The 20598-nt window shown below is 40.5% G+C and overlaps 1 protein-coding gene across 2 annotated transcripts in view; it reads left to right on the top strand.

The window, feature by feature from the left end:
* Window positions 1-15947: 15947 nt before the first annotated feature.
* mfsd2b (MFSD2 lysolipid transporter B, sphingolipid) overlaps window positions 15948-20598 on the top strand; it is a gene marked incomplete at its 3' end in the record, with an annotated part of 29696 nt that continues 25045 nt past the window's right edge. The window contains exons 1-2 of one of the 2 annotated variants that reach the window (XM_080744508.1): window positions 15948-16015; window positions 17039-17406. In XM_080744508.1, coding sequence (XP_080600634.1) covers window positions 17056-17406 — 351 coding nt within the window. In that variant the 5' untranslated portion in view covers window positions 15948-16015; window positions 17039-17055. Of the gene's footprint in view, window positions 16016-17038; window positions 17407-20598 lie in introns of those variants that run through there. The other variant, XM_080744509.1, reaches the window with a different exon arrangement.

The following is a 20598-nucleotide window of genomic DNA, read 5'->3' as shown; positions in this document are numbered from 1 at the left end:
TTTATACCGTGGCTATTTGAAAATAGCCAAGCTTTTTGAAACTAGCCAAGGCTCACAACGCATCACAACACGTGAGTAAGCCCACAACGTAAAATAGATCTGCTTTTCAAATATTTTGTACTTTTACTTTTGGTACTTTAAGTAAGCAATTTACCCCGAGTGAGAGGACATTATGCTCTCATAATGTCCGCAGTGAGGGTGTTATCGGACGAGGCGCAGCCGAGTCCGATAACACCCGCACTCAGGACATTATGAGAGCATAATGTCCGACCCCGAGTGGTAAATAGCTTTTCTACCACTTTTTCCCGTATACATGAAAGAAAACACATAGTTGTAACTTGCAAGGATCTTAAGTTACAATCATTATTGCCTATAAAACTTCCGCGAGACAGCAGATAGTTCCACAAACAACATCTTCTACTCACCAACAGATGGCGCCAACTCCATAGTAATCCATGCGTCTAGCTTACAGCTAAGCTAACGTCAGTTAAAAGCACCGTTCCGGCCGTAAATAGAGGCTGTTCGCTTCCAGAAAGGCATAGGTTCAGAGAAAAGGGGCTTTAAAGTTGGCGGATTGCATTGGATCCAAATAAATCGGCGACGATAGTACGCACGTTAGTAAACATAGGACCGCTGCGACCTTCATTTGTTGGTTGGGGGACTACCTCCTGAAGTCCCCGGATGTACACTGAGGCGCATTGATCTCGGACACACAACTTTGCGGCAGTTGTCCTCTCATAACCTCCGGAATTTAGCCAATCAGAATCCAGTATTTGAACACGTGACTCGAAAAAGTGGTAGAAGTACATTTTGATGCCAACACTTTCAAACTTTTACTCAAGTACATCTTGAATTCCGGACTTTAACTTGTAACAGAGTATTTCTAAATTGCGGTATTGATACTTTTACTTTAGTAAAATATGTGAGTACCTTTTCCACCACTGCTGCTTTGGGATGGAGCCAAATCACAGCAGGAGTTCAATAAGCAAGCAGCAAAACTGGGACTTCCAGAACTACCACACCCGTGTACGGTATCAAAACCATTTAACTGGTAGATGATGTTAGTTCTCACCACACTGACATAGTTGTGTCTCAACACTTGACATTAATGGTGCCTCCCTGTTAATGGAATAAAGAATTAGACTCCTTTGTTGCCACTTCTAAGAAGGAAACAATGAGTGGAGACGGTGAGAAAGGAGTTTAATCCCATCAATTGCCCTCTAGGGACAAATAAAGTTCAAGTTGAAATTACAGTGTTCATATCCAATTTGATTAGCCATTTGTGTTTGTCGCCCATTTATACTATGATTAGATTTGTGCCACATTGTGTGTGTGTGTGTGTGTGTGTGTGTGTGCGTGCGTGCGTGCATGCGTGCGTGTGCGAGTGTTAGTGTGTGCGTCTACGTGCGTGTGCATATGCATGCTTGCCGTGCATGCATACTTGCAATTATCTTTCCTCAAAGTCTCTCCATGGCCTGGGGAAGGGGGTGAACACCATTACCCATCCTAAATATTTAAAGCAACATGGACATAACACAGCATGATGAAGCAGCATGAACACACACTGAGGACTTGGGAAAGAAGCAGCTACTGTACTATCATCAAAATGTATTTCATTACCGAATAACCTCTGCACAATGACAATCCTTCACAGCACATTTAGGGCTTAACTTTGTGGGCAAGGATTCTTGGATATTCTCCTGACAGACAAGTCTTGGAAACAAGTGTACAGTGTGGTTGTTGTATATAGAATATCATATACAACCTATGCTTGTATACAGTGTGTGTGCGTGCATACGTGTGTGCGCATGTGTGCGCTGTATACTGTATATGATGCTTTAAAATACATTTGTATTTATTTATTTAAAAGAGGACATATTTCCTCTCTGTTGCATATTTAATAAGAATAAGCACGCATGAAATTACATTTCCTCAAAGCCCTACATTTCCTTTTCCTCAAAGCATTTTACCTATAACTCTGCAGCCTTTCATTTTGTGCATTCCTCTTCACGCATTATCGAAAACATACCTTGTGCTAATGCAGTTCATATGCCTGAGTTCTTTTTACTATTATTGATAATAAATATATGTTTTGGAGGGGCATAGTGTTTGGAATGTTTGGAATCTGTAGAGAAATCTGTGTCTCCATGAAATATTTGTTGAAATGCTCTGGACAGATTTATTGTGGTTAATAAACCTTTCTTAAAATGAAGGTGCTATGGTGCTGAGACTATAACACTCTTTTGTGGGGAATGGAGGACAGGCTCTGAAAGCATGAGTCCAAAGACCAAGTTCTCTGTTTTAGCTTGCTGAAATTAGATTATGTGCATGGGTGCGAGCGTGGCTGCTTATGGGTGTACTTTTAGTAATGAAAACAAGGCCAGTTTTAAAAGGACCATAGTGTTACTAATACATATTATTGTCCATTGTTAACACCGGTTAAATATAAACCTTGACCATTTCCACCCAAAATGCTTTACTTTTTAGATATCTTTTGTTTATATCTACCTGAACAACTTTGTGAACTTATTTATTATTATTTAAATACACTTTGTGAGCTTTCCCTGCAATTCTAACATCTTTGTCCACACTGTTTCAACATGAATGCAGTGAATGTCATCTAAATGTAGATCCACAGTATTAAAGTATACACTGCATACTCTGTATGCAGAAATGTGTTGAAGACAGGAAAATCTCTGCTAGTGATACAGTAAGTTCCCCAGCCGGACCATACCAAAGACCCTTAATGCCTCCCTGCTTGGCACTCAGCATCAAGGGTTGGTATGCTGGTGATGCAAGTGAACTCAATAGAAGTCGGCCCCTGTAGTTTCAAATGTATGTAGGCCTGTAGATATATGTTTTGTAGTAATATGATAGTCGCTTATCTCCCAATTAGGGAGTCTTACTGGTATAATTAAGTCCTGAAAGAAAATGTCCTCTCTCCCAGTTCTCCAACCAACACCCCAGTTCTCCTGGTACCCTGGTAATCATCCATCTCAACTGATGGTATAGTGATGGTGAGGAGGAATGGATGATAGTGATGATGATTGGGTGTTCAGGCAGACTTCTCATGAAAGGCTAACGCAATAGTCACTCACTTGTTACATACCGGTACCAACACACCTGGGAACTATTTACACATTCCAGTCACCAATGTTTGATAATGCGTCCACTGACACGCACAGCGGTTACCTGTCCTTCTATCTCGTTCCAAAACATCGAGACAGCTAATTATTCTGGTTCAACATATCATCAACAAGTGAAACCAAGCCGCATTTTCCGGATTCCATTCTTACCACATCATACACTGACTGCCTGGTGCGTGTGAACATTCGTATCAAACGATTATTTTAATTTAAGTTGCTTCTGTAATCTAATAAAATCGAACACACAAGAGACCTGGACATTTTTGCAGAAAGTGCAGAAATTGTAAAATGGAATTTGCAGGAAAATGTATAGGCACCAAAGACATCCCATCATAAGAGTAGGTTATTTGTCTATATACGCACCTCATCCCCTGATATCACCAGACCCAACAGATAATATATGCGAAGGTGCACTGAAGCTATTCCAACAGCACTGCAGGTGTTTCCTTTATTTTGACAGATGTGCCTGTAAATCCACCTGACTTATCAAGCTTCAAGTCTTCCTAAACTGTGATTTTTAACTTTTATGCACTATATGCAGTGAAAGCAAAGGGTCAATATCTGTTTATTAAAATATCACATTATGTATGATGTTTACAGTTTGTAACAAAATGATCTGTATTCACGATACGAGATAACAACTTTGCCTAACTATTTGGGGCTGTGAATCTGTGATATGTTCAGTTTGCCAGAATGTTGAAGATCTATTTTGAAAACCACATTGTCTTATTTAACCTGCTTTTACTTATAATCTAAAATAAATATCTGTTGAAAATGTTATTCGCTTCATGTAGCGTCCCATCTGCAATGTGATCTTTGCTGGGTCAGAGGGAGGGATCATCAGAGTGAAGGAATCTGCCTTGCAGTGGTGTAAAGTCACTAAGTACATTGACTTAAGTAATGCACTTAAGTACACTTTTCAGGATCCAAATATTGTACGTTTACTTTAATTACTAGTTACTTTGCAGATATAAATTATAATATTATAAAACATGCATAAACCACTTTAGCCCTATTTTATACCGTGGCTATTTGAAAATAGCCAAGCTTTTTGAAACTAGCCAAGGCTCACAACGCATCACAACACGTGAGTAAGCCCACAACGTAAAATAGATCTGCTTTTCAAATATTTTGTACTTTTACTTTTGGTACTTTAAGTACATTTTGATGCCAACACTTTCAAACTTTTACTCAAGTACATCTTGAATTCCGGACTTTAACTTGTAACAGAGTATTTCTAAATTGCGGTATTGATACTTTTACTTTAGTAAAATATGTGAGTACCTTTTCCACCACTGCTGCTTTGGGATGGAGCCAAATCACAGCAGGAGTTCAATAAGCAAGCAGCAAAACTGGGACTTCCAGAACTACCACACCCGTGTACGGTATCAAAACCATTTAACTGGTAGATGATGTTAGTTCTCACCACACTGACATAGTTGTGTCTCAACACTTGACATTAATGGTGCCTCCCTGTTAATGGAATAAAGAATTAGACTCCTTTGTTGCCACTTCTAAGAAGGAAACAATGAGTGGAGACGGTGAGAAAGGAGTTTAATCCCATCAATTGCCCTCTAGGGACAAATAAAGTTCAAGTTGAAATTACAGTGTTCATATCCAATTTGATTAGCCATTTGTGTTTGTCGCCCATTTATACTATGATTAGATTTGTGCCACATTGTGTGTGTGTGTGTGTGTGTGTGTGTGCGTGCGTGCGTGCATGCGTGCGTGTGCGAGTGTTAGTGTGTGCGTCTACGTGCGTGTGCATATGCATGCTTGCCGTGCATGCATACTTGCAATTATCTTTCCTCAAAGTCTCTCCATGGCCTGGGGAAGGGGGTGAACACCATTACCCATCCTAAATATTTAAAGCAACATGGACATAACACAGCATGATGAAGCAGCATGAACACACACTGAGGACTTGGGAAAGAAGCAGCTACTGTACTATCATCAAAATGTATTTCATTACCGAATAACCTCTGCACAATGACAATCCTTCACAGCACATTTAGGGCTTAACTTTGTGGGCAAGGATTCTTGGATATTCTCCTGACAGACAAGTCTTGGAAACAAGTGTACAGTGTGGTTGTTGTATATAGAATATCATATACAACCTATGCTTGTATACAGTGTGTGTGCGTGCATACGTGTGTGCGCATGTGTGCGCTGTATACTGTATATGATGCTTTAAAATACATTTGTATTTATTTATTTAAAAGAGGACATATTTCCTCTCTGTTGCATATTTAATAAGAATAAGCACGCATGAAATTACATTTCCTCAAAGCCCTACATTTCCTTTTCCTCAAAGCATTTTACCTATAACTCTGCAGCCTTTCATTTTGTGCATTCCTCTTCACGCATTATCGAAAACATACCTTGTGCTAATGCAGTTCATATGCCTGAGTTCTTTTTACTATTATTGATAATAAATATATGTTTTGGAGGGGCATAGTGTTTGGAATGTTTGGAATCTGTAGAGAAATCTGTGTCTCCATGAAATATTTGTTGAAATGCTCTGGACAGATTTATTGTGGTTAATAAACCTTTCTTAAAATGAAGGTGCTATGGTGCTGAGACTATAACACTCTTTTGTGGGGAATGGAGGACAGGCTCTGAAAGCATGAGTCCAAAGACCAAGTTCTCTGTTTTAGCTTGCTGAAATTAGATTATGTGCATGGGTGCGAGCGTGGCTGCTTATGGGTGTACTTTTAGTAATGAAAACAAGGCCAGTTTTAAAAGGACCATAGTGTTACTAATACATATTATTGTCCATTGTTAACACCGGTTAAATATAAACCTTGACCATTTCCACCCAAAATGCTTTACTTTTTAGATATCTTTTGTTTATATCTACCTGAACAACTTTGTGAACTTATTTATTATTATTTAAATACACTTTGTGAGCTTTCCCTGCAATTCTAACATCTTTGTCCACACTGTTTCAACATGAATGCAGTGAATGTCATCTAAATGTAGATCCACAGTATTAAAGTATACACTGCATACTCTGTATGCAGAAATGTGTTGAAGACAGGAAAATCTCTGCTAGTGATACAGTAAGTTCCCCAGCCGGACCATACCAAAGACCCTTAATGCCTCCCTGCTTGGCACTCAGCATCAAGGGTTGGTATGCTGGTGATGCAAGTGAACTCAATAGAAGTCGGCCCCTGTAGTTTCAAATGTATGTAGGCCTGTAGATATATGTTTTGTAGTAATATGATAGTCGCTTATCTCCCAATTAGGGAGTCTTACTGGTATAATTAAGTCCTGAAAGAAAATGTCCTCTCTCCCAGTTCTCCAACCAACACCCCAGTTCTCCTGGTACCCTGGTAATCATCCATCTCAACTGATGGTATAGTGATGGTGAGGAGGAATGGATGATAGTGATGATGATTGGGTGTTCAGGCAGACTTCTCATGAAAGGCTAACGCAATAGTCACTCACTTGTTACATACCGGTACCAACACACCTGGGAACTATTTACACATTCCAGTCACCAATGTTTGATAATGCGTCCACTGACACGCACAGCGGTTACCTGTCCTTCTATCTCGTTCCAAAACATCGAGACAGCTAATTATTCTGGTTCAACATATCATCAACAAGTGAAACCAAGCCGCATTTTCCGGATTCCATTCTTACCACATCATACACTGACTGCCTGGTGCGTGTGAACATTCGTATCAAACGATTATTTTAATTTAAGTTGCTTCTGTAATCTAATAAAATCGAACACACAAGAGACCTGGACATTTTTGCAGAAAGTGCAGAAATTGTAAAATGGAATTTGCAGGAAAATGTATAGGCACCAAAGACATCCCATCATAAGAGTAGGTTATTTGTCTATATACGCACCTCATCCCCTGATATCACCAGACCCAACAGATAATATATGCGAAGGTGCACTGAAGCTATTCCAACAGCACTGCAGGTGTTTCCTTTATTTTGACAGATGTGCCTGTAAATCCACCTGACTTATCAAGCTTCAAGTCTTCCTAAACTGTGATTTTTAACTTTTATGCACTATATGCAGTGAAAGCAAAGGGTCAATATCTGTTTATTAAAATATCACATTATGTATGATGTTTACAGTTTGTAACAAAATGATCTGTATTCACGATACGAGATAACAACTTTGCCTAACTATTTGGGGCTGTGAATCTGTGATATGTTCAGTTTGCCAGAATGTTGAAGATCTATTTTGAAAACCACATTGTCTTATTTAACCTGCTTTTACTTATAATCTAAAATAAATATCTGTTGAAAATGTTATTCGCTTCATGTAGCGTCCCATCTGCAATGTGATCTTTGCTGGGTCAGAGGGAGGGATCATCAGAGTGAAGGAATCTGCCTTGCAGTGGTGTAAAGTCACTAAGTACATTGACTTAAGTAATGCACTTAAGTACACTTTTCAGGATCCAAATATTGTACGTTTACTTTAATTACTAGTTACTTTGCAGATATAAATTATAATATTATAAAACATGCATAAACCACTTTAGCCCTATTTTATACCGTGGCTATTTGAAAATAGCCAAGCTTTTTGAAACTAGCCAAGGCTCACAACGCATCACAACACGTGAGTAAGCCCACAACGTAAAATAGATCTGCTTTTCAAATATTTTGTACTTTTACTTTTGGTACTTTAAGTACATTTTGATGCCAACACTTTCAAACTTTTACTCAAGTACATCTTGAATTCCGGACTTTAACTTGTAACAGAGTATTTCTAAATTGCGGTATTGATACTTTTACTTTAGTAAAATATGTGAGTACCTTTTCCACCACTGCTGCTTTGGGATGGAGCCAAATCACAGCAGGAGTTCAATAAGCAAGCAGCAAAACTGGGACTTCCAGAACTACCACACCCGTGTACGGTATCAAAACCATTTAACTGGTAGATGATGTTAGTTCTCACCACACTGACATAGTTGTGTCTCAACACTTGACATTAATGGTGCCTCCCTGTTAATGGAATAAAGAATTAGACTCCTTTGTTGCCACTTCTAAGAAGGAAACAATGAGTGGAGACGGTGAGAAAGGAGTTTAATCCCATCAATTGCCCTCTAGGGACAAATAAAGTTCAAGTTGAAATTACAGTGTTCATATCCAATTTGATTAGCCATTTGTGTTTGTCGCCCATTTATACTATGATTAGATTTGTGCCACATTGTGTGTGTGTGTGTGTGTGTGTGTGCGTGCGTGCGTGCATGCGTGCGTGTGCGAGTGTTAGTGTGTGCGTCTACGTGCGTGTGCATATGCATGCTTGCCGTGCATGCATACTTGCAATTATCTTTCCTCAAAGTCTCTCCATGGCCTGGGGAAGGGGGTGAACACCATTACCCATCCTAAATATTTAAAGCAACATGGACATAACACAGCATGATGAAGCAGCATGAACACACACTGAGGACTTGGGAAAGAAGCAGCTACTGTACTATCATCAAAATGTATTTCATTACCGAATAACCTCTGCACAATGACAATCCTTCACAGCACATTTAGGGCTTAACTTTGTGGGCAAGGATTCTTGGATATTCTCCTGACAGACAAGTCTTGGAAACAAGTGTACAGTGTGGTTGTTGTATATAGAATATCATATACAACCTATGCTTGTATACAGTGTGTGTGCGTGCATACGTGTGTGCGCATGTGTGCGCTGTATACTGTATATGATGCTTTAAAATACATTTGTATTTATTTATTTAAAAGAGGACATATTTCCTCTCTGTTGCATATTTAATAAGAATAAGCACGCATGAAATTACATTTCCTCAAAGCCCTACATTTCCTTTTCCTCAAAGCATTTTACCTATAACTCTGCAGCCTTTCATTTTGTGCATTCCTCTTCACGCATTATCGAAAACATACCTTGTGCTAATGCAGTTCATATGCCTGAGTTCTTTTTACTATTATTGATAATAAATATATGTTTTGGAGGGGCATAGTGTTTGGAATGTTTGGAATCTGTAGAGAAATCTGTGTCTCCATGAAATATTTGTTGAAATGCTCTGGACAGATTTATTGTGGTTAATAAACCTTTCTTAAAATGAAGGTGCTATGGTGCTGAGACTATAACACTCTTTTGTGGGGAATGGAGGACAGGCTCTGAAAGCATGAGTCCAAAGACCAAGTTCTCTGTTTTAGCTTGCTGAAATTAGATTATGTGCATGGGTGCGAGCGTGGCTGCTTATGGGTGTACTTTTAGTAATGAAAACAAGGCCAGTTTTAAAAGGACCATAGTGTTACTAATACATATTATTGTCCATTGTTAACACCGGTTAAATATAAACCTTGACCATTTCCACCCAAAATGCTTTACTTTTTAGATATCTTTTGTTTATATCTACCTGAACAACTTTGTGAACTTATTTATTATTATTTAAATACACTTTGTGAGCTTTCCCTGCAATTCTAACATCTTTGTCCACACTGTTTCAACATGAATGCAGTGAATGTCATCTAAATGTAGATCCACAGTATTAAAGTATACACTGCATACTCTGTATGCAGAAATGTGTTGAAGACAGGAAAATCTCTGCTAGTGATACAGTAAGTTCCCCAGCCGGACCATACCAAAGACCCTTAATGCCTCCCTGCTTGGCACTCAGCATCAAGGGTTGGTATGCTGGTGATGCAAGTGAACTCAATAGAAGTCGGCCCCTGTAGTTTCAAATGTATGTAGGCCTGTAGATATATGTTTTGTAGTAATATGATAGTCGCTTATCTCCCAATTAGGGAGTCTTACTGGTATAATTAAGTCCTGAAAGAAAATGTCCTCTCTCCCAGTTCTCCAACCAACACCCCAGTTCTCCTGGTACCCTGGTAATCATCCATCTCAACTGATGGTATAGTGATGGTGAGGAGGAATGGATGATAGTGATGATGATTGGGTGTTCAGGCAGACTTCTCATGAAAGGCTAACGCAATAGTCACTCACTTGTTACATACCGGTACCAACACACCTGGGAACTATTTACACATTCCAGTCACCAATGTTTGATAATGCGTCCACTGACACGCACAGCGGTTACCTGTCCTTCTATCTCGTTCCAAAACATCGAGACAGCTAATTATTCTGGTTCAACATATCATCAACAAGTGAAACCAAGCCGCATTTTCCGGATTCCATTCTTACCACATCATACACTGACTGCCTGGTGCGTGTGAACATTCGTATCAAACGATTATTTTAATTTAAGTTGCTTCTGTAATCTAATAAAATCGAACACACAAGAGACCTGGACATTTTTGCAGAAAGTGCAGAAATTGTAAAATGGAATTTGCAGGAAAATGTATAGGCACCAAAGACATCCCATCATAAGAGTAGGTTATTTGTCTATATACGCACCTCATCCCCTGATATCACCAGACCCAACAGATAACTAGTGCTTCCATTACTTCATAGGTCAAACAGACAAATACAATATAGCTCTAGTCTATTGATATAAATGTGTGAAGAGACACAAATCATAGAATAAGCCAAAAACCAAAGTCCTAATGTGTGATTAGTGAAACAGCATGAAAGGAGTCCTGCACTGTTTCATAAAACATTTACATAATATGTAAAATACAGCCATACAGCCATCCAGTTGAAGACATTGCATGAGGCTTTAACTCTTGCTTTCATGAAGTATCTGAGATCATTAAGATTGTCTGGAAGATTGAACATTCTATCGCTAGTTTGACCACTTCAAATATTCTTAAATCTTGAAATAACTATTATGCTAGCTATACGCATACAATAGCTTTGTAGATAAGCCTATTTTCAGGATGACATGCTTCCATAGAAGATATGCTGACTTATATGGAATTCAAATGACTGAAATCAGTAGTGGACGACTGAGAGCTTTAATCTATGTAGACAAGATAAGTCTTGATCCCTGGAAAATGGAAATGTCATCGGAGCAGAGAATAAAAATCAAGAGAGGTACAGTCAAGAGTAAAAGTCAAGAAGCAAACAAAATATAGATAAAACAACATACTGAGCTGCTGACCTAGGCTACAGTAAATATTTTCAGTGGCTCTCAATGAGTGAATGAGAGAATGAGTGAACACATTGTTATGGCCCGGCTACCAGACCACAAAAAAAAGGGAAATTCATTTAAAAAGAAAAGGCCTGGTAGGGAAACTAAACTGCCAAACATACAGAGGGATTACTGCAAACAAAAGCCAACAAACAATGTTTCTAAGGGTCCATTTGGTTCCTTTTGTACACTCTACTGACTTCTCAAGAAAGGCTGGCGCAATAGTCACTCACTTGTTACATACCAACACACCTGGGAACTATTTACACATTCCAGTCACCAATGTTTGATAATGCGTCACGCACAGCGGTTACCTGTCCTTCTATCTCGAACAAACAATGTTTCTAAGGGTCCATTTGGTTCCTTTTGTACACTCTCAGAGTTACAAACCTGTTATGGCCATTCAGGGCTATAGCTCATTATGTGTTTCTGGTAATATTATTGTCCACCCATTTTTTATGTCTGCGGTAAAAGTGTAAATATGACAAAAATGTCTACCACAAGCCAGCATGGCCATGACCCCTGCATAGGGCCGTCACAATATAATAATATAACAGTTAGGTCTACTTTGCAGACATGAAAGCACCTGCATTGAGAAACTAGAAGCAGTGCTCTTCCGAGCACAGGTCTCCACCAGGCCACACAAATCGGCCTGTTATAGCGCCACCATGAGGCTGATTTAAAAATTGTGGGGCAGAGGTTCTGAATTAGCATCCAGGGAGTGTGTGTGCTCAGTTTGGCAGCGATCGGGCCAACGGCGCCGGAGATTAGCTGGTAACAACCAGGCCACACAAATCGGCCTGTTATAGCGCCACCATGAGGCTGATTTGAAAAATGTGGGGCAGAGGTTCTAGATTGGCATCCAGGGAGTGTGTGTGCTCAGTTTGGCAGCGATCGGGCCAACGGCGACTGAGATTAGCTGCACACAAACTGCGAGGACACACGGACACACGGACGGACGGACGCACGGACGGACGGAGGGGAAAACATACTCTCCCTCAGCCTTCGGCTGGTGGAGACAACAAGTCTGGATAGCATGATGGGACTCAAAGGTTCCTTTCCAGAGACTGTAAGGTGCTGTCCTTTGCGACAGCTATCGTGTCCGTGTCGTTTGAGAATGAGGGGCGGAGGGTGGGTCCAATTCATTCTCAATGAAGGTCACATGTTTTTTTGTCTCTTGCAAATCTCTTGGCCAACATACAGACTTACATAGGAAATGAATTGGACTCCCCACTCGTCCCCTCATTCTCAAACGACATGGAGAAGATGTCTCACGCATAAGTGTGATTGCGGCCTAAGGAGTTTCAAGCAGTAGCTCTCCATGGAAAATGTGTTGTCTAATGTCTTACGTTTTCTTAAGCTGATGTACCACTTGCTTTGTTCTATGATGATGATGGTGATGATAAAAACCTTCAAACCTGACCTAGACATGAAGGTTGAACGAGTGAGTTACCTAATGTAACAGGACCATCTGCATCCATAATAGATGTTATGGCATTACATCCGAGTCTCAGGGTTTCAAACTTTCATTGACCTTGGGGAAGACGTTCTCAAAAAAGGGTTACGGTTATCTTTTTCACTGCTGTTGGGAGAGGAGCAATATCACCATCCCAATTCCATCAAGCAAGAAGAGAGACAAAGACGTATAAGCCGTTGTAAAGGCAGATCTCAGGGCACAAAAAAATACCAAATTACAGGAGGGATGGTACACGACAAGCAATGGTAACAAGGCTATGTTTTCAACTTTTGTTTGCAGTTACCGGTACATAACCAGCTCAGGTCCATGTACCGGTATGTTGTCTCATTGAGGAACAAATGATGATCTTGGCCAGTGGTTTTGAAGATGAGGGGAAAAAAAAAAAACCATTGAAGATGTGGAGATGTGGAGAGCCTAACCAATTAGATTTGTGATCAAGAAGAGGTGCACACCGGACACAGGATAGTGTTACATGCCATCCTCCTCGCTAAAAGACACACAAGACAAGAGTCATCATCAAGTGTGGTGGCACTGACGTCCTTGTGTTCTTTTTTTACAAATTTCTTTATTGTTTTTTTGGCAGATAAACAAGATAGAAGACCAGTAAGACTCCCTAATCGGGAGATAAGCGACCGTTGGTCGCTTATCTCCACAAATAGGCCAAAAGTTTGTTTTACCAATTATCAAGACATACGGGCAGTTGACAGTTTGCCATGGTTACTCATTGAAGTTGAATCTCCATATATGGAGATAACCTACGCATCACACTAAGTCTGACCTCACCAGCCCATATTTGGGCATGAGCAACTTATGTCTCCATATATGGAGATATGATGACATCACACAGTCCTCAGCCGATGATGTGGCGTGATGTCATACAATACACAAACGAGCCCTACAGTATAAAGGGGCAATTCTTGCCAGGAAAGAAGCATTTCTTCGACTCAGACCTTATCGCCAGGGTTGGCTTATAGCAGCTGTCGGTAGGACCATATATGGATTCTGTTAGTGTGGATCTCCTAACAGGGCATCATCTGGGATACAATCCCTTTTATGCCCATATATGGAGATCCCTAACAGAATCCCTTTCATGCCCATATATGGAGATCCCTAACAGAATCCCTTTTATGCCCATATATGGAGATCCCTAACAGCATCCCTTTTATGCCCATATATGGAGATCACTAACAGCTAACAGAATCCCTTTTATGCCCATATATGGAGATCCCTAACAGAATCCCTTTTATGCCCATATATGGAGATCCCTAACAGAATCCCTTTTATGCCCATATATGGAGATCCCTAACAGAATCCCTTTTATGCCCATATATGGAGATCCCTAACAGAATCCCTTGTATGCCCATATATGGAGATCCCTAACAGAATCCCTTTTATGCCCATAAATGGAGATCCCTAACAGAATCCCTTTTATGCCCATATATTATGGAGAAATCCCTGCTCTGAGTATCTGACATCAGTGTGATGTCACCTGTTTATGCCCATATATGGAGATCCCTGCTCTGCGTATCTGGTTGCTATGGTAAACAGTTGGTTGCTAGGGTAAAAAAACATGGTTGCTATGGTAAACAGTTGGTTGCTAGGGTAAAACCATGGTTGCTAAGGTGGTTGCTAACGTACACTAACAAACCAGCAACAACAGACTGTTGCCACAGCAACGTACACAAAGGTTTGTGTACACATGTGGTGTGATGTCATACTGATGCGGAGATATGAGCAGGGCAAAGGTGTGACGTGTGACGTGTGACCGACGGACGGACGGACGGACGGACGGCCGGTGGAGGTTTTCATAGTAAACTGCTCCCTGACGGTCGCAATTAATCACAAAACGTTACATATCTGCTTTTTTTCAATAAAGAAGAACAAAAGTAGTGACGTCCTTGTGTTGATCTTGTATTATGCAAGTTGCAGCACGGCTCAGCTTCTGCCCTATAATGCACAAAGGCCATACTGTATAGGGAAAGGGAAGGTTGAGCCAATCAATACAATGTGGAAAAAATGTGGAAAAACAGGGGAAAACCTTGTTGATACAACAAGCCAGTTTTTGTTTAAATTGGAAAAAACTTTGGTTTGAAAGCAAAAATACCACTCTGGATGAGTTGAGGTATGTACTGGTAAGTGGTAACCACCTCAGACATGCATGCCTGGATTTCAATTGCCCCCAAAATGAAGATTTGTTTGCAGAATGTACCGTGTACTAAACAGCTGTTTGGTGCCATAATGAAAACAGTACTTTGGAATCCTGTGGGGAGATGCAGTTGGCAGGAGTCATGGAGTGATGTACAGAAAAGGCAGCAGCACCATAACAAGTGTGAGTGAGTATAGAGATCTCTACTGCTAAAGACAAATAATGCAGTCAGCAGAAGAACATGTTCACATCACCTCACCTGGCGGTGGCAACAGGGTGGCATTTCATTAACTTAATGGCAAGATGGCCACCATGTGAATATGGTCTATTGAATGATGTTCCTGTGACTTTCTAGAGTGCCATGCATAACAGTTGCAGAACTTAAAATGTTGGGACAGTCACTTACTGTATATCTACACTGCATAATAGGCCTATGATTTATTATTAATTTAGGATCCAATGTATGATTAAGCTTTTATTTTTCTTGACTGTTAAACAAATCTAGTCTAATATATTGTTTTTGGCTTTATTTATGGTTTGTGTTCGTTTTGGGGACTGGAGACATCAGAGCCAGAGGATGAAGTGAATTGACACATAATTATTTAACATAAAAAATATAACTAAATCATATTACATTTTTGATTGAATTTGATGAATTAACGATGACAGACATACTGTATTATATTCATACCTTTTGGACCGTTATCTTCCTATTCAGTGAATCTTGAATTCATTTGTGTTCAAAATGCTTTATTGCATGGAACAACAGTGAACAACGTCCCAATTTGGTGACATTCTGATCCTTAGGTACTATTAGACATTGTCCCATTTTGAATTTACAAGTCCTAAATGTCAGTATTTTCTTCTTTTGTTCTGCTTCTACTTTGGGTAGGGCGTTGGGGGAAACGGAGAAAAGGAGAAACGGAACTGCCCTTTGATGTTTTGAGCATGCCATTAAGAGAGGACACAACAGCATAGTGCGTTTACTGTCAGTAATCCGTTGTGTTGTGTGCAACCGTCGCCGCCGAGGGGCGCAGTTCCTTATCTGCAGTTTAAAACAGCTGAGTGAAGACACGCAGACAGCCTCCATCCTCCGCAGTCTCCTCATCATCCCAGAGTATGAGACCCACTCCGTGAGTCTGACTGATAATCTGATTGACCGTCTGTCCTGGGCTGGCGCCGACTGTTTTTTTTATTTTTCGTCCACAACGGGGTAAGTAAGGCATATGCATCGCCTTCTCTTTATTCCTTTTCGGTGCTGTATTATTATTTACATCACACACGTGCAGAGTAGTAGGCTATCTTCTTGTGCACGGTGATGCACTTATAACGGAGCGTTCAACCAAAACAATCCCGATACGGGACACATCTGGACTCCCTTCTGCATCTACAGTAGGGATCCATAGAAGATGTAGTAGGAAGCATAGACCTACAGCCCTACACTTTAGGCTATATATCCTTTTGAAGGCTAACTTTAAATGAATCAGCTGTGAATCATATGATATACCTTTAAGGGCATTACAGTAGGCTATTATTGTTTGAGCGGTTATGCTCACTCAGTGTGTTTGTTTGTGTGTGCCTGTCCCATGTCTGTGCATGTGCCTATAGTATATAGGCTATATGTGCATAGCAAGCTTGCATGTGTTTGTGTATATGCTTGAATGTTTATCTTGGGATCAAGTTATATTGAGATTTGACTTTATATATTTTACCAAAAGAAAGAAAGAAGAAAAAAATATATAGGCATAAATAAATAAATAAATTTATATATACAGTATATATATATATATATATATATATATATATATATATATATATATTATACTGTATGAATGAATGTGTAATGTCTGTCTGTCTGTCTGTCTGTCTGTCTGTCTGTCTGTCTGTGTGCATGTGTGCGTGTGTGTGTGTGTGTGTGTGTGTGTGTGTGTGCGTGTGTGTGTGTGTGTGTGTGTGTGTGCGCGCGTGTGTGCGTGTGTGTGTGTGTGTGTGTGTGTGTGTGTGTGTGTGTGTGTGTGCATGCGTGCGTGTGTGCGTGCGTGTGTGTGTGTGTGCCTGTGTCTGTTTGTCCACCTGTGTTTATCAATGTGTGAATGTCTGTCTTTCTATGTGTGCGTGTGTGTGTGTGTGTGTGTGTGTGTGTGTGTGTGTGTGTGTGTGTGCGTGCGTGCGTGTGTGTGCATATACAGCATCTGTGTGTGACTCTGCCGGTCCCTCCCTCCTGGTCTCGTTCCAGAACAGAGCGTCGTTCAAATGGCATCAGAAAGCAGCAGAGCTGTCACAGACGAGCCGGAGGATTTCCCAGCCTCTGCCCTGGGGCCCAACGCTCACACACACGCACACAGACACGCACACGCACACACCCGCAGCCAGAGCCACAGCCAGTTTCACCCTCCGACGCACGCCCAGCGGCCTGCCCCTCGACCTCTAGCTCCCACGCGGAGTCACAGTCACACTCAGTTCAACAGCTCATCGTCTCAGAAACACATCGGCCCCCGGCTCACACACAGCATGTCAGCCATGAAGGGAGAGAGAGGGACGCTCAGCTCAGCAAGCAAGCTCATCAAACCCCCCGATCCACCCTTCACCAAACCCCCACAGGAGGTAAGGACCTTTGCCTTTCTTACTGTGTTTTAATGTCATTTTGTTTATCATTGTAACTTCTGTGTACAAATGGAACAGACATTTTTGAGTTACAGTATATTTGTGTGTGTGTGTGTGTGTGTGTGTGTGTGTGTGTGTGTGTGTGTGTGTGTGTGTGTGTGTGTGTGTGTGTGTGTGTGTGTGTACACACACAGTATACATAATATTATGTGTCAGTTTTTGCTGTAAAGTTAGACATGGACAGCATAGAGTCTGGAAACTCAGGGCAAAAAAGGGAAGGGACACAGGACTCTTGAACCGGTGATGTTTCAATTACAGGTAGGTCCTATGTGGTCGATGAACAATACAGTCACATACTGTACCACTGTGCCCTTCTCTTTTCTGTTTATTGTTTTTACATTTTTTACACCCCTCTTGGATTTTTATTATAGATGAGTCATGTACTGTGGGATGTTCTGTATGTAGAGCTATGACATTGCTTTGCTTAGTGGGAGAGTAATTTGACGGAGAGTGTAATAGTTTACACAACATGGGCTGATCTACATACTGTAGAATGCCATGCAGGTGCTTGACAAGAATGATATCATTCTTGTGATCTTGTCAAGCACCTGGCACATGGCATTCTACAGTATGTAGATCAGCCCACGTTGTGTGAACTATGCAAACTGCTATACCTCCAGGATCAATTTAGTCAGCCTTTGGGTTTTTTCATTGACCAGTTTGGATGTATATAACCCAATCCATGAGTGACTGAGGTGTGGTGGAATTGGGGATTGAGAAAGGAAAATGACCTGATGCTTATCTAATGATGTAATTAATCAGGTTCATTGTTTCCTTTGGAGCTGTGGACTCTCAATTAATCTGCTTGAATGACTGGAAGTGATTGCAGTCATTTCAGAAACCACTGATGGGACTGATGGGATTACGATGATGAGAATTGCTTTCTTTGTCAGACATCATTGAACGAAAGGTCCTGTCTAATCATGAGTATAATAGGAGAGATAGAGTGAAGGGAAACAGGCTCACTTCATGTTTGCAGAATGACAAATGAGTCTGCTGTTCTTCCACTATTTTAGAAGATATAACTTTAACCCATTTAGGCCTGAGGCTGATCCCAAAAACGGCTCCTAAACCCTTTTCTGGAGAAACGTCATAACAATGTATTGTAGAGCAACGATTCTCCAAAGATGTTCATGTCATGGACCCCCATAAGAGAAGATGTTAGTTGTTACATAATTCTACAACTGTCTATTCTGTGGAGAGACCCTATGATCTGAATAGTCATTCTTATACGTTCTCTTAATTTCATCTTTTTTTAAATAGTAGCTTGTAGTAGAGCGTCTATTTTCACAATTTTTAATTAAGTATAAAATAGGGCTTAATGGTTAAACTGTTCCCCATTTTGCTGAATGCGGGCCCCCTGGATCCCACTCAAGGACCCCTGGGGGTCCCCAAACCCCAAATTGAGAACCACTGCTATAGAGGATGACTGCCATTGGAAGGCACATATGTACAGAGTAGACAGTGCAGTAGCAGCAAGGTGTGTGGAAGTGGGTGACCGTGCGTGTCTGTGTGTCAGCGTGCAGTGCGTGAGGAGGAATGCGAAGCCCGGTGCTAAGATGAATAAATGGAATGCTTACTTATTGATGTCGTTCCAGAGCACACATGGCTCTAGGGCAGTTATAGCAGAGGAACTACAGAGAGACAATGCTATGGTACATGCTGTGTACGGCTGTCCCTCTATCAAGATATCTACATGCTGTACATTTAATGTTGTCTCACGGTGAATGGAATACAGGCACGTGCACACATAGACATCAAAGGGGGCTTAGGGCCCTTTACCGGTATATCCGTCTGTAAAAAGTGCCCACTCCAGAACATGAATGCAGTTTTTACTATGGTGAAAGAAATGCAAATGCCCTCTTTCCATGCCATATGAAGGCAGCATTCAAGAGAATTGCCTTGTCCAAACTCTCCTGAACTTGAATCCAGCATCATGAATCCAGTATTGCCTTTTTTATGCTTAAGTTTAGTGTGGTATCAAGTACCGGAAATAGCCGACCTCCAGGCTCACAACGCATCGCAGTGTTGTGAGCTTGGAGGTCTGCTATTCTATATTTTCACCAAAAGGCCCTTATAGAAATATCAGCCCCTGCCTCTCTAACATTCTCTGCACGTTCCTGATGAAATATGTACAAAATTAGCTAAGAGGATATTGTGTTGGTTCAGGGTTTCAAAGTGGCTGTTGTTGTCACATGCACACACAACACGGCATGCTGTGAAGTTATTGCACTTCCAAGTTATCCTCAACAAAACAAAATGATAAAAATAATTCATGAGAACACTGAATCTGTACTTACTACTGTTTACAGTATGTATATACTGTATATAAATGGTACAAGCAATTTAAGTGTGAGGGAATTGTGCTGCATCATGTCTTGCGCCACAGTTACTATAACCATTTAGAACATATTTAGCTTGAATACAACTCTGTGAACTGCTATAGGCTGTTAGCCTGTTACAAGAAATAAGCACCATCATTCTGTCAGAAGTTAGGATGAATTATCAGGCAGCTTCCCTCAAGAGGACGAGAAAGGCTTATTTATCACAAGGATGAAGGGCTTATCTTTGTGATGAACTGAATTTAAAGTCAAACTGTTCTCTAATTGATGCTATTAAGCCGGAAAAGAAAACCTTGAGATCTCTTTTGTGTGTTTGATCAAAGACATCCTGGCAGTTGCTGCGTCACAGTGTGGTTCTGCTATTGTATTTGTCCTCTGTAATTGTCATTGATGGTTGTAAACAAATCAGGGATTGTCTTGTCCCAAAACTTATGACAAGAAAGATGATGATTTATATGTGACTTAACAAATCCTGTTTAATTACCATAAAATGCTGTTGGGTGAGTGTGGATAATCATCTCAAAATATTTAATAATAGTACAGTGATGGTTTCAATATACTAATTTGAAGCAAAATATTCCATATGTGTGTTATAAGATATACTGTCATCAAATCATCAGCCATATGATATATGCATTTATTACAAAAGAATGCATTCATATTTACTGACATACCGGTAAACTAAACTTCTACGTTTATCTCATGCAATTCAGTGACATATGATAAGCAGCATTGGCTGTTCCAAGTATTACTGAGATTATGTTTATAATATACTGTATATGCAAAAATC

This window comes from Nannobrachium achirus (genome assembly GCF_963921795.1).
Source record: "Nannobrachium achirus genome assembly, chromosome: 16".
In the NCBI taxonomy this organism is placed as follows: Eukaryota; Metazoa; Chordata; class Actinopteri; order Myctophiformes; family Myctophidae; genus Nannobrachium; species Nannobrachium achirus.
The sequence above is the reverse complement of the archived record's forward strand: the minus strand, read 5'-3'. Positions and strand labels throughout refer to the sequence as shown.